Source organism: Mesitornis unicolor, unplaced genomic scaffold (genome assembly GCF_000695765.1).
Source record: "Mesitornis unicolor isolate BGI_N332 unplaced genomic scaffold, ASM69576v1 scaffold14734, whole genome shotgun sequence".
In the NCBI taxonomy this organism is placed as follows: domain Eukaryota; kingdom Metazoa; phylum Chordata; class Aves; order Mesitornithiformes; family Mesitornithidae; genus Mesitornis; species Mesitornis unicolor.
In genome coordinates this window covers 6,694-20,924 of record NW_010179508.1, presented here as the reverse complement: position 1 = coordinate 20,924, position 14,231 = coordinate 6,694, and the positions used below count along the sequence as shown (strand labels likewise).

Below are 14,231 nucleotides of genomic sequence, written 5' to 3'. Positions count from 1 at the left end.
ACAGTTCCCTGACTGAGAAATCAGTTTCCCCTTATTTAGAGTAGAAGGCAACTAGGCAACTTTTTTGTGCTAGATAGCATAGTGTTGGAACAGCTTTGCACCTGAATTTTAAATCACAAATGCTATGCGTGTTGTGCAGCTGGAGGCAAAATACAGTTATCTAACCAAGGAAGAAACTACAGCTAAAAAAATGAATGAGATTAAAAAAATCTATGGCAGTGATACCACAAAATGAAAGAGTAATTAGTAGCAGTGTAGGAAAATTAATTCCAAATTATTGACAGTTTAATTCACCTACGGGAAGTATTTTAATGGGATTGATATGCTGTGCTGTTCTTAATTTTTTAATGTTTTCCACTGGGGAAGAAAACAGTTTTTCCAAGAGTGAGGTTTAAAGTTGGACATGTGACCGCATCTCTTTCTCTTCCATCCGTCACCTGCAAAGCCCATTCCATGAGCAAGGCTTAGATGCCTCTGCTCCACTCCTTCCCCAGTCTTGCTGCTTACAAAGGCTCTTTGCAGATGATGTTCACAAGGTGATTTGATCCCCAGGCTCCGACTGCATGAAGAAAAGGTCATTAAAGATCGGCGGCACCACCTCAAGACGTATCCGAACTGCTTCGTTGCCAAAGAGCTGATCGACTGGCTGATTGACCATAAAGAGGCCTCCGACCGAGAGACGGCAATTAAACTGGTGCAGAAATTACTGGATCACAGCATTATCCACCATGGTAAGTCAATGTTGGCTGCTAAAATGGTCTAAGCTAAATTTTATTGACTGCTGTGAAACAAAGGGAAATCCTACTCCTGCTTTTCAACCAAGTATAGGACAGGTAGGAACCTGTCCCTGCCAGAAAGGGAGCATCTCCCTTGACTGGTGCTGCTCTACGAGGTCCCCTATGTCCAAAGGGACACGGAGAGGCTGAAGAGGTGTAAAAGGGACATTCCCCATGTCAGTACAAGGCAGGGAAGCCACTGGAGACTGTACTGCTGACCTCAGAGCAGCCCCAGTTGGATCCTGTCCCCTGTCTCCCTGCTGCCCTCACCTCCCTGGTCCCCAGAACACAGTTTTGCAGCTGAAAAACCCATCTGAAAACTCGCTGGCAAAAAAAGATCATTTTTCTCACATGGATTAGTTCTCTGGCCCCGTCCCTCACACCAGCTGCACAAACATTAGTGCTGGTACAGCTGCAAGAAAGTTAGTGGTCCAACTGTGCCCTGATTAATTTTCTCCTAAACTTGTTGTCTATTTGAGATCTGTTCCTTTCAGCTTCTTGAATAACTGTTTACGCTGATGAAAAGGAGACTTCCAATTCAGTGGTAGCATTTAGTTGCCTTTTGGTGCACGAAAAGGCTAGGAAGCACACAAACAAAGAAAATCCAAGCCCTTGATTTTAAGCGTATAGTATTGGCCATCTCAAAAAGGCAAAATGTACCGTTTGTTTCTTTTTTAAAAGAAAATGGAGCAACTGCGAACAGACGAATGTTGACTTTATGCAGGGGTCACTGTCTGTGCAGCAGTTAACAACACCTTAATTAAAGGAAGAAATGCACATATTGAATGAGTGCCACTTTTACAGCTTCTGTTCAGCTATTAAATTAAAATTCTGGGTTGTTATGGAAACTGGGACTCACGGTAGATAGTTAAAGAATAAAGTAATTACAGGGTACTCAAATCTGACTACTTAATCCTCTATTGAGAAAATGTCAGTGAAGAGTTGTGTGGATGTCTGAGTGACTTAATTTAATTGAGCAATAGATGTTTTATTGGTGAATGCTAGTTTAAAGCTTGAACAACCTTCAAATGTTTTCTACCTCAGGATCCAATTGCATACTGTAACTTCTGTACAAATTTTATATATATGTGTGTGTATATATTACACATAAAGCAGGTGTTTCTTAAAAGAATCATGTATTACTCTTAAATTTAATAAATTTGTTTACAAAATAGGCTTGCTCAAATTTAGAGAGGTTCGATCAGGTTCTGCATGATGCTCAGAGCATCCTTTCAACTCCTATGCCTGGTGAAAGAGTTCTTGTTTCTCTGCTGCAGAAGGTGAGCCCATGTTTGTGGGCTGACAATTCTGCTGGAAGCAGCTTGGTTGGGATTTCTTTCCCAATAATTTATGCCCTTGCTGGAGCCTTGTTCTGCATTTACAAGAGCCCATTGGCAGCTGCTGTCTTATAAACATGATTTAGCATTTCTTGGTGTGTTCCTGTTGTACCCACCATTTGCTAGCTGGTGTGGCAGAGCAATTTTAAGAGGGCAGGCTTTAATTTTAACTGTTTCTGCAGCAAGTCTCGGGTTTGCTCAACTGATACAAGTAACTTTAAGAAATTTGCCAATACTTAGATTATTGGGTGTTCTACACTGGTGACCTTTTAAACAAACAAGCTAACAAGACTTTTTTTGTCAAGAGGTTTTTCAGGTATATAGCAGATGGATGATTTTTTGCTCTTTATGTTAGCAGTAATACTCATGTAACTGATGAATAACTATCCCCCTCACCTAGAAATCTGGTTATCTGAAAATTTTCTCCAGCTTTTCATCAGTTACTAGAACTGAATAGAGTTGTATGCTTAGAAATAGTGGGGGTTAGGCTCCATGTGTGCTTGCTTTGAAGTTCAGCAGTGATGCCTGCTACATGGATCCTCAGCTCCGTAACGTCTATATGAGAGTTTTTATTTTCATTTTACATTTCAGTCTGTGATGAGCATAAGGAATTCAAGGATGTCAAACTGTTCTACCGCTTCAGAAAAGACGACGGGACATTTCCGCTGGACAATGAGGCGAAGGTGTTCATGAGAGGACAAAGGCTGTATGAAAAGTATGTTACATTAAGTATCCATAATGTGTGGATAATAGTACCACGGGAGGAAAATGATACTTGTTATTCTACTTCGGAATAGTCAGAGGCTTTCAAATCATGTAGGAATAAGTCTGGGTAATCCCATGACTTTAGTTGGTAACCCTTCTCTCTCTCCCATTTCCTCTTCCCTTTTCTACCATGTTCAATTGTAGCATTTTGTTTAGAATGAAATTGTATTTTCTTATATTCTGGGTTGTAAGTAGATCTTATATGAGAACTCAGTGTCGGTTTAAGCCCTTGCACTGTGTTCTGTAAAAATAATTACTAATGGATGATTTGTCATGTAAAATTGTAAATGCAAGACCTAAAACATTACTACGTCAAAACGTACCAAAAAAGTGGCTATATACCTGTTGAGACTCCATATCTCCAGCTTCATCAGGAGGTATCATCTTAAATAATATGTGAAATTAATCTTCAGTGTTCCAGCCTGCGGAGCTGCTACATCAGAAAGGTTATATTAAAAGTAGTTTAAAAAAAAACCCAAAACAACCCAGCCAAGAACATCTAATTAAGATTCAAAACAGATGATTATGCTGAGATACTGAATATCCCACTAGATTACTTCCGTCAAATAACTAGGCATCTTAACCATACTTCCCAATCTATAATTAAAGACATTTTTATTCAGGATGTAGAGATTGTGACACAGTACTTTCAAGCAGAGAGATTAAAATGCGTGTTGGCATATGCTACAAACTAATGCAAAAGTTGTGTTATTTACCACAAAGCTTGAAGTATTGCTCTAGACTGAATACCACCTGCTCTTCTGCCTGGTTAGAACAGAAGCATGCAGCAGTGGGGAGACATGCTGTGTCTTCTGGCTGGAGGAGTTTTGTTTTCCTCTTAGAATAAAGCACTCGGGAAAATCCCAGATTTAAAAGCTGATGATAAATGTTATTTTCAAGGTTAAAAGGCTCTGAAGGTCAATTTGGTGAAAGAACAATTAAACTGAAATATAAACCGATAATTGTAAATGCCACTCCTTGTGTTGCACCCATCATATAAAATTCTGTGAGACTCAGTGACTGTGACTATTTAAAGTAAAAACAAAACAAAACAACCCAACCCCCCCCCTTTTTTTTCCAAAAAAAAAAAAACAACAAAAAAAGAAGACACTATAAAATGCAACACTGAAAAAAATCCTTCATTGGATGCACTGGGACAGATGAATTCAATCACTCACCTCCAAAATCTTCTATGCCTTAGTAAGCACAGCCTTTGCTCCTTTAGACTCTGTAATTCGCAGTGTCTGCAAGCTTGGCCCATACAATGAAAAGCTGATTGGTGTGTCTACAGTAGCAAACATTTTTTTCTACTTATTTTATATATTTCTATTTCTATTCTTCTGTGAGCAAAGTAATTTTTTGTTGGTGAGGCTGATAACAGTCCTCTGCATGAAACGAGCCATGGTGGGAAGAACTCTGTTCTGCCAGTGTCTACTTCCATCCCCATTTCTCTGCATGGAGAACCATCCCTAAACCAATGTCCTGTGCACAGTTTGCCCAACACTGTACTAGCAGAAATAAGTTCATAATAGTATAGATTGTTCCCATCTTAGAAAAGGAGTTAATGCCAAAAGCAGCACCTATATCTAAATATAACTGCATCCTCATGAGGTGGTTGCTCCTAGGCAATGTATCTGAAGGGTTCAGAAACTTTTGAAACCAGCCCTGAGTGCTAAATATAGTAAAGATTAAAAATACATGGCATTTCAAAACCAGTCTGTGACAGTCAAAGCTAGTAAAAATTCTCCACGGATCACTGGAAATACTTTATGTTCATGTGAGATAAGAATGCATGCCTGGGCTATCTCAGCTTCAGCTTGTTTATTGCAGCAAATCCACCACGAGATCCCTTGTCCATGCACACTTATAAGCAACACTTTTGCAATTTCATTGGGTGTATTTTAAATTCAAAATCTAATACTGAAGTCTACAGAAAGAGTTCTGCATGGAACTGTGTGTATGTGTAATATATCTGTTGTATCAGTTTGCTTATAGTGTTGAGAAAGAAAATATTAATTCAGTGCAATTAAAATAGTTATTAGAGGGCAACAACTGGAGAAAAGTATTCATGCACAGACGTCAAGTCACTTACCAGTATATTCAGCTTGTTTATCAAAATGCCTGCAGGCCTAATTTCAAGAGATATGCAACTATCCCAAAGAAATTCTGTCTGAATCCAACATATTTTAAAAATCTGTGTCTAATTTTGTAGATGTTGCTTATCTTCACTAGGCTTTGCTAGTTCAAGATGAACATTGTCATACTATTTCCTGCTCTTCTCCACCCACCTCATTAGGGCTGGAGTACCATTACATTCAGAAGCCAGTATAGTTTGTGCTTGCCAAAAAGTGTGTTATCCAACATCAGTCCATGTAGGTTTGTACCCTCAACGGGTAAAATGAGCAAAATACTGTGGGAGGATCAGCAGGTTCTTGCATGGGCAGAGGAGTGGATGTGTTAGGCAGGTTCCCTGGATTCAGACGGCTGTTTTGGGTAAATGCTCTATGCTCTCCCCTGGGACACAGGAATGTTAGGACTGATCCCACAATGAGGACCTCCCTTTCCCTGTCTCCCTTCTGTGTGACCACAAAGCTCCTTGTACTCTGGATTCTCGTCTCTTGTGGCATTCCCTCGTTCACCTCCTGTGAATTGCTTCAGTGGCTGTTCTTGTGCCATTAGAAGATTTAAAACCAAGTCTCTCACGGTATTCTCCCTTCATTTCCACTGAAAATCATCAATCAGCTCAGATTTCTTGCACATCATTGCAAGCTTTGATAATCCTTTCTCTGAACGTGCTTTGAATTTATAACCAGAGATGAAACCTACTGGTTTTCCTACAGCCTTGTCTGAAAATGGTTGAATGGTTTATTAGGTCCAAAGATGGTATCAGTTTTCGTACTTCATAGGACTGACCAAACAGATTGAATGAGATAAACATGTTTCCTGTTCAACAAAACCCTTCTTGCAAATCTTAAATAAATCCAGCACAGAACTTTCATGGCTTAAAAAAAAAAAGGTCGAGTTGTGCAGAAATCCTAATTTTATGATGTTTGCAAGTCTCAGTACATTTTGGTCATGACTGTTGTGTTTCTGGTGCACTCAGGTTTAGGAGCTATAAGTCATCTCATGATGTTGGCTTGAACTGAGATTTTTCATCCCGATTTCACAGTGAAAGAAGTGCAGATTTATGGTTTCAATTTCAGGAAATCAATCAGATAATTTTGAGACTGCATTCTTTGAATTGCTTTCGTTCTAACTCATCAGTGGTTAATTCAAATTTATCTTCAGGCGCAGTTATTTAGATAAAACAAGGTTAAAATTTTATTTTGAAAAGGGATTGAATTTCAGTGTTTGGCTAAATCCATTCCCTTAATACAGGATAACACCAGTTTTAGCAAATAATATGTTTTGACCTGAGTGGCCTCGTGTTTTTTTTGAAACAAGGAGAAAGTTGGAGAGAGAGGCAGTTTCAATTCTGGATAATAAAAAGGCCAGGTTTTTGGCTGAAGTAAATTGATGCAGCTTTGTTGACAGCAGCGGAGTTGCAGTGATTTACTTCGGTTATCCATGTAAATCTATGGATTGCAGTTTCTGGGTTTGTTAAACTGTCAATTTGTTGTGTCTTTTTGTTCACAAGTCCAAATCCTTTGCAGCGCTATTCTGGGCACACGCAGAAGGGTGTGAAATGTCAAGCTGAGTGTTTTTCCACTTGATATTTTTCCAAATTTCTTTTGTCTCTCTGTGAAAGTCTAACAATTAGCATCTCTTTTTCAAGGACCCCTCTATCTGTGACTTCAATGAGCTGGTCAAGTAATTAGAGACTCATCAAAGAATAATTAACACAATCCTAAGGATTTTTTATTTGGTGCCCGCAGAGCCTGGGTAACCAGTTCTGAGTAACCATGCAGCAGATGGTACGCAAAGACACGAGCTTTGGGTTTGCATTTTTTTCTGTGGGGGAGAAAAGCCTGGTACATGAGACACATTTAAAGATGTTCCCTTGGAGCTCTGTCTGTATTAGATGTGGTTAGTATAGGAGAAAATGTTGCCTTGCGGGCAGATGCTTGTAAATCAAAATATGAAAAAGAGAATAAAGTCTTTGCAAGAGTTCTGGAGTCAACACCTTGTCCTCTGTGGCACATACTCTTGCTTTTGGCCTCATCTGTGCCTTCAGCTAATTTTAACTTTCTTAGGTCTTACTCAGCTCAGAGGTGCTAGCAAGGCCACACCAATATCTCATGGAGGGGTTCATTATAAATGGCACTGAGAAATAACTGGGGCTTGAGCAGCCTTTGCCTGGTTTGGTGATCTGCCTGGTGAGCAGAGACAGCCAGGTCAGGCTTCTGGGCAGCTTTCCTTAACGTCAAGGGAGTAAATCTTCCAGGTGAAATAACAGAGACTGGATCCTGTCAAACCTCCTCACTGGAATTTCCAATGAAACTTTTCTCTGTGTCCTTAAGGCACTGATTTTTCTGATGCCTTGCAAAGGAGGTACAGTTATATTATATTTTCTGCTGGCAGTTTAAGAAGGAGATGGGCCCTGTATGGATTTACATGAAATTCAAATTTTTGATCAGAAGGGCGAAGATTAAGCACTTCCAGAATATTCCTGTTGCAGTTCAGTTGTGCCCTTAATTTCACAGAATTACAGAATTCATCAAAATATAGGGAAGGGACTTACTAGTCTTACATGGAAAAAATAACTATGCCATTCTTGAGCTGTTATTCTGAAAGTCTTATTGCTGGTCCTGTTATTAGCCCATAATAAATAACATAATGATGAATAAAAATCAAATTAGTAAAGTAAAGTAAAAAGGAGGCTATAGTGTTCAGTCTCCTAACAAAAAAAACCAAAACAAAATTTTAAAAAGTGGGATTCTGTATTAAAAGGGAATGGTTGTCATTTCTTCTTACAAACTGTCTTCTCTTTCAGACTGTCAACTTTACTTTTGCATTAACAAAATACTGATGCTTTTTTTCTTGTTTTTTAATATTGTGTCACTTGCATAGGTTACTTGAATAAAGTAGAATTTTATTTGTATCTTTAAGCTAGGCACATGCCAGTGGCTAGGAGATTTGTAGACACCTCGCAGGGCTCCTCTGAACTCTGGTGTTACACTGAGGCACAGAGACTCTGAGTCTTGGGTGTTGAAATGTGTTCAGGTGTGTAACTCCCTGAGTGCACCTGCATCACTGAGTGTTGGATGCTAAACATTTATCAACCACCCAAACCACAGAACTACCTTTTCTTCTTCCTCTTGAATTTTTCTGCAGCTTTTAAAGCTTATGGGGAGAATTTTCAAAACCATCTAAATGACTTTGAGGCATGGTCCTGCTAACTGTGAAAACTAATTAGGAAATTTTGAACAGATTAGTCACGATCTAGTGCTTTTAGGCTAATTTTATTTCAAAGTTGTTTATACATTAACTTTTAGAGAAGGTAAAGAACTTAATAGGGGAAATGGGAAACTGAAAAACCTTGTTTTCTTTTAGGGAAAAACAAAGAAGCATTAACTTCACACAGGGATATAAAGCCTAAATTATTTGACTAAGCAGTTACACTTCACATCCTAAGTTTAGATTGATAGCTTGAAGAAAGACTTAGTAAGTCAGTGAAAGGTTTGCTTCTGTTTGCTTAATATCAGTGAGATTTGCTAGAATAAATCTGGAATTGCTTTTCTGAAGAATCATTTTCCCTGCCAATTCCCCCCCCCCATACCAGGCTGATGAGTTCTGAAAACACCCTTTTGCAAGCCAGGGAAGAGGAAGGAGTCAAGTACGAACGGACCTTCGTGGCGTCGGAGTTCATCGACTGGCTGATCCAGGAAGGAGAGGCCACAACACGGACTGAAGCAGAGCAGCTCGGCCGCAGACTTTTGGAGCATGGGATTATACAGCACGGTGAGAAATTTAATGCCAGGTACCAAAAGCTATGCCTTTTGTAGCACTTTCTTCAGGTCAAATCATGTGGAGGGGCTCTTGTCATCTTTGTCATAGTATGTCTAAGTTCTAAATAATTTCAGGTAGGAGTCTCAGTAACTTCATTTAATAAAAGGGTGGCTTTTCAAAAGCTCCTTGTATTGGTTCTGAAAATTCTCCCTCAAATGCAGAATGCAGTTAGAATTTGGGATTGTATAATAACAACATAAGGATGTGGATGAAAATCAACACTGATGCACCTGTGAGAATTAACCTGTAGGACTTGTTATCAGCGATATGTATAATTGAAGTAAATAGCTTTGTAAGGTTCGAGTAGGAATTAGAGCCATAAATAAGATAAGTTTTCTATGTATAATAAAAATGACAGATTCAGTATATCTTCCTACTTGAGGACAGGAGCAGAGCAGAATCAGATGCCAGAAATGGAGCTTTTGCTCTTTGTCGTGTTCCAGAGTTGTTCTAATGTGTTTGGGCAAGAAAGAGGGTATAACTTTCAGATGAAATATTATAATATTTGTCCTGCTGGTGTAACTTCTTTGAGGCAGGAATCAAATATTTTTTCATGGTCCAGCACAATGTGACTGGCAGATGCACCTTCACCAAGGAGCTCCCTCTGTTAAGGGTGGAGAAGACAGTGTTTCCTTTCCATACCGCCACGAGAGTGAAGAAATGAACACCCTTGGCACTAAAACTCATTTTACATGTTATCCTCATCTACTCTTGGTACAAGCTGCCCTTCTTTGACCAGGCTTTTTCCACCACAAATGCATTGTAGTGCCTCTGGGAGTGATGAAGGGGTGCCAGGAGGTGACAGAACAAGCTGGCAGTTGCTCTGAGCAGCATTGCTTAATGCACAACAGGAAAGTAATGAGATCCCAGTGATCCGAATGTCGTCGCATCAACACTAGTTCTGACAGAGAACACCCAATTCACGATATTAACAGGTGCTAGATTGACTAAGTTGCTTGTTGCTTTGTGAGAAATCTTAGTTTTAAGGAACAGAGAAAAATGGGAGTATAAGTGACCTACATAGTTCCTTCATGGTTGTAATCATGCTCACATTATCTTTAGCTTCCAATTACTAGGAGTTACTTCTGAATGTTTACAGTAATCAGCTTCCAGTTCTATAATTACTCCTCTGCTTCCTATGATTTATAGGGTGCCAACTGCTTGGAGCTTGATGGACAGGGAAGGTATGCCACTCTTCCTCTTAATAGCAGCAATGATTTCATTCCTATTTTTATGCAAGCATTTTCTGTGTATTAGACACAAGGTAAGCTTTCCTTAAAGAGAAAGGGGGTGGGGGGGAAGAGACAGGAGTGAGATTTATGCTGCTATTGATGTTTTTGCAGAGGAAATAAAGTCAGGACTTGATACTTGGTGCAATGCTGGATTTACTTTGCTACTGAAGTCTTTGCAGAGCTCAGAAAGTCAGGATGTGGCTTTTATTGCAGATCAACCATTCATTAACTAAGGCTTAGTGGTGCACCTTGGCAGGGAAATGATTTTGCCCCCGTCAAGCTGGGTTTCTGAGGGGAATCGTGATCAATGCTGACCCTGCTCACCCTTATGCATTGCCCTGGCCAGGTTTGCAGATTTATCCCCTGCCCGTCCTCTTCTAGCAGCCAAAGTGCTCTCTTAGAAAGAATTTTGAAACTCACAAAGTGACCGCGAACGGGGTGCTGGTAATTGGTTGATTGCTGAGGAAGGGGCCTTCTCACTCCAAGTCATCATCTTCCTCACTCAGCTCTTACTGGGGCAAAGGTAACTTAGTCGGGATTTCACACTTACTTGTTGGGAAGTTGGAAGTAAAATAAAACTCAGTGATGTCCTTGAGATTTATCTTTTCCAGTGGATGCTAAGCAGAAGATTTCACTCTCCTCTGGATTTCACTGAAACAATTTCACAGAATCACACAGAACCACAGAATCTTAGGAGTTGGAAGGGACCTCGAAAGATCATCCAGCCCAACCCCCCTGCCAGAGCAGGATCACCTAAACTAGGTTGCACAGGAACGTGTCCAGGTGGGTTTTGAATGTCTGCAGAGAAGGAGGCTCCACAACCTCTCTGGGCAGCCTGGTCCAGTGCTCTGTCACCCTCACAGTAAAAAAGTTTTTCCTCATATTTGTCTCAATCATGTTAGGAATACTGATGAGAGTACTGACAGAACTAATGCAGGGCTGGTGTGGGGTTCACCTTAGCATTTTGAAGGTTTATATACTGCTGGCTTCCTCTAAGAAGGGAGCTCAAAACGAGAACTCCCAATACAGAATCGGGAATATAAGCTATAAACCGTCAGGAGTGGTATTCTCTTCCCTGCTTTCCCCACCCTGTCTCACTGAATTCTAAGCCCAATTACAAAAAAAAAAGGTATTTTTCTGTCTTTTAGTACAGTAAATTTATTTAATCATACTATGCTGCCTTTGTTTTGTATCTCATCAGCAGTACCAAAATGTTACTTGACACTAATTGGCATCCTTGTTGGCAGAACCAGCACAGAGTCTCGACTGTGCAGGAGTGGAGAATAAAACATTTTCCTTTCCTAAAGGCAATCTTTTGCCAGCAGTATTGTTTGATATCCACAGTATGGAATAAAATAAAGCTTGCTCTGCTTTTCTTACAAAGTATTTATTACCTTGCCTAATGCAATAGAAAGTAATAGAAATAGTTGTATCAAGTTGCCAATGTCAGTAGTAATTTTCCAGCCACAACTGAATTGTGCAATTTATTTTTACTGATACTGACTTTCATTTCAATTACTCTGAGAAGCTCTATTCTGCAGCTGAGGTGCTGTATTCAAACAGCTTCCTGTCACATTTATCTTCACTTTAATTGGTCAGACACAAACCAGGTTTCACACAGGAAACAAACACTGATGCTAATTTTAAAAAGGAAAACAGCGGTTTAAGAGGAATTGTATAAATGCTGTAAAAACATCAAATGTTTCAGTTTAAAAATAATCTTCCTGATCTCTTTGGGCTTATATAACTATACATATTTCCCCTGCTGTACATGAAAATGATGAAACGTGCAAGTGCTGAATTGCTTCCTTCCAAAATGCCACTGGCACATGCAAATCATAACCCACAAACCACCATTTTCACAAATTGGAGCCAGATGTCCTTTCCTATGGACTGGTATCCCCAGGTACTATGGAATAATAATAATAAAAATAAGTAGAGTTTTATGCACTGTACATTTCTTGGAGGCTTGTGTTGGCAGTGTAATTGTCAGTAGTTGCTCTGCATTTGTGAACACTGATGGTCTTCTCCAGAATATAGGAATAAAGGTTTTGTGAAGAGTTAGAAACATGGTGATGCACATCCAAAGGGCAAGGACAAAAGGCACACAGAACACATTTCTCAGCTGCAGAAAATCCCATTTCTAGCATGGTGAGGTATGTAGAGCTTTTTAATATTAACGGATAAGACTTTCCACCAGGAGACTGGATCTTTCCTAGTTCTTCATATGGAAATGGTGAGACAGATTCGCTACTGTGGTCAAAACTCATGTGCAGCAAGAGCAGAAGGAAGTTCTCTGTGAACTCCAGGATAGATCACATCAAAGCCAGGACGGGTTAAGGGCAGGCAGAGGAAAGTGTAGACATCCACACACAGTCACAGCCCTTGCTCAGTCTGGAAAACAGAGGTACCGAGATGTCCAAGAAGGAAAAAGGGTATCCACAGAGTCCTTTCTGGCATCTTTTTATGGCTCATACTTGCTTATGGCACTTGCTGCAGCAATTACCCTGCTCCCGCAGCCTCAGCAGCAGAGCACCACTGATGTGACAGGGGCTAGGCCCTCCTCTCAGCACTCGTTGGGTACAGACACTGGGAGGACGGAGAAACATCTGCATGCCTTGCAGAAAGTTTTACAGTCTGGAATCTCAAGTGGTAAATGCTTTCCATTTTAAAATCTGGTTAATAGTGTTAAGAGGAACCTGTGCCTTAGGATAGCAGCTGCACTTCACAAGGTGAATATTTGCATTTCCTCTGTGGCAGCAACCAAAACGTAGCATGTTTAGAAATACTTTTCAGTATGTTGTGGAGTGTAAGAACATAGCGATTGCCCTGCACCACTGATAGTATGGCATGTGCCACTCTCCTGGTCAAGCCTGTGGGAGATGTGTGTCTGAGCAGCAGTGCTCACCAGCCCATGCCAGGTCACATTCTCTCCCTTTTGCCATTTCTATTTTCCAAGCTGCTACTTGCCTTAAAGAGCATGTGCTTGATGTTATTTCCTGTCCGACATCCCTCCAGCACATTCCCCAGGCAGCAACCCCAGCAAGGTTCAGCATGCAGTGGTTTGCATGGCTGCCTGCTCTGCTCCAGGGAGGTGGGGATGCAGATTCTGGCCATTAGACCAGCAGAGGAACATATGCGTGATGGGTTCTGGAAAGGTCATAACCTTTACTTTCCTGAATGAACAAGGGGTGGAAAAATCTCTTCCAGAGATGACTGGCTAGCAGGCATCTTCCTTTGAGACATTTTATCAGTGCTAGGATTTTGTAATGGTAGTAAAAAGCATTTGGCACTATCCTGCACAACATACTTGTCTATAAATTGGAGAGACATGGACTTGATGGATAGACCACTCAGTGCATAAGGAATTCCTGGGATGGTCGCGATCAAGAAGTTGTGGTCAACAGCTCAATGTCCAAGTGAAGACCAGTGACAAGTGGTGTTCCTCAGGGGTTGATATTGAGGCTGATGCTGTTTGACATCTTTGTCAGTGACATGGACAGTGGGATTGAGTGCCCCCTCAGCAGGTTTGCCAACACCACCAAGCTGTGTGGTGCAATCAACACGCTGGAGGGAAGGCATGCCATCCAGAGGGACCTGGACAGGCTTGAGAGATGGACCCAGGTCAATCTCATGAAGCTCAACAAGGCCAAGTGCAAGGTCCTGCACACAGGTCAGGGCAGTCCCAAGCACAGATATAGATTCAGTGGAGAATGGATTGAGAGGAGCACCAAGGAGAAGGACTTGGGAGTGTTGGTTGACGAGAAGCTCAATATAAGCCAGCAATGTGCGCTTGCAGCCCAGAGAGCCAAGCGTATTCTAGGCTGCATGAAAAGAAGTGTGACCAGCAGGTTGAGGCAGGTGATTCTCCCCCTCTGCTCCACTCTTGTGAGACCCCCACCTGGAGTATTGTGTCCAGTTCTGAGGCCCCCAGTATAAGAAGGACATTGAGCTGTTGGAGTGTGTCCAGAGAAGGGCCACAAAGATGATCAGGGGCTGGAACACCTTCCCTATGGGGAAAGGCTGAGAGAATTGGGGCTGTTCAGCCTGGAGAAGAGAAGGTTCCAGGGAGACCTTATTGCAGTCTTCCAGTTCCTGAAGGGGCCCTACAGGATAGCTGGCAAGGTGGTGCAGTGAGTGATAGGACAAGGGGTGATGGCTTTAAACTGGAA

The 14,231-nt window shown here is 41.0% G+C and overlaps 1 protein-coding gene across 1 annotated transcript; it reads left to right on the top strand.

Moving 5' to 3' along the window:
* Positions 1-552: 552 nt before the first annotated feature.
* Positions 553-13,846, top strand: LOC104539319 (DEP domain-containing mTOR-interacting protein-like; the record flags this gene model as incomplete). Its single annotated transcript, XM_010182812.1, has 4 exons — positions 553-731; positions 2,705-2,828; positions 8,601-8,798; positions 13,551-13,846. Coding segments are annotated over 4 exons (797 nt in total), but the record flags the coding sequence as incomplete, so codon positions are not given.
* Between the last annotated feature and the right edge of the window lie 385 nt (positions 13,847-14,231).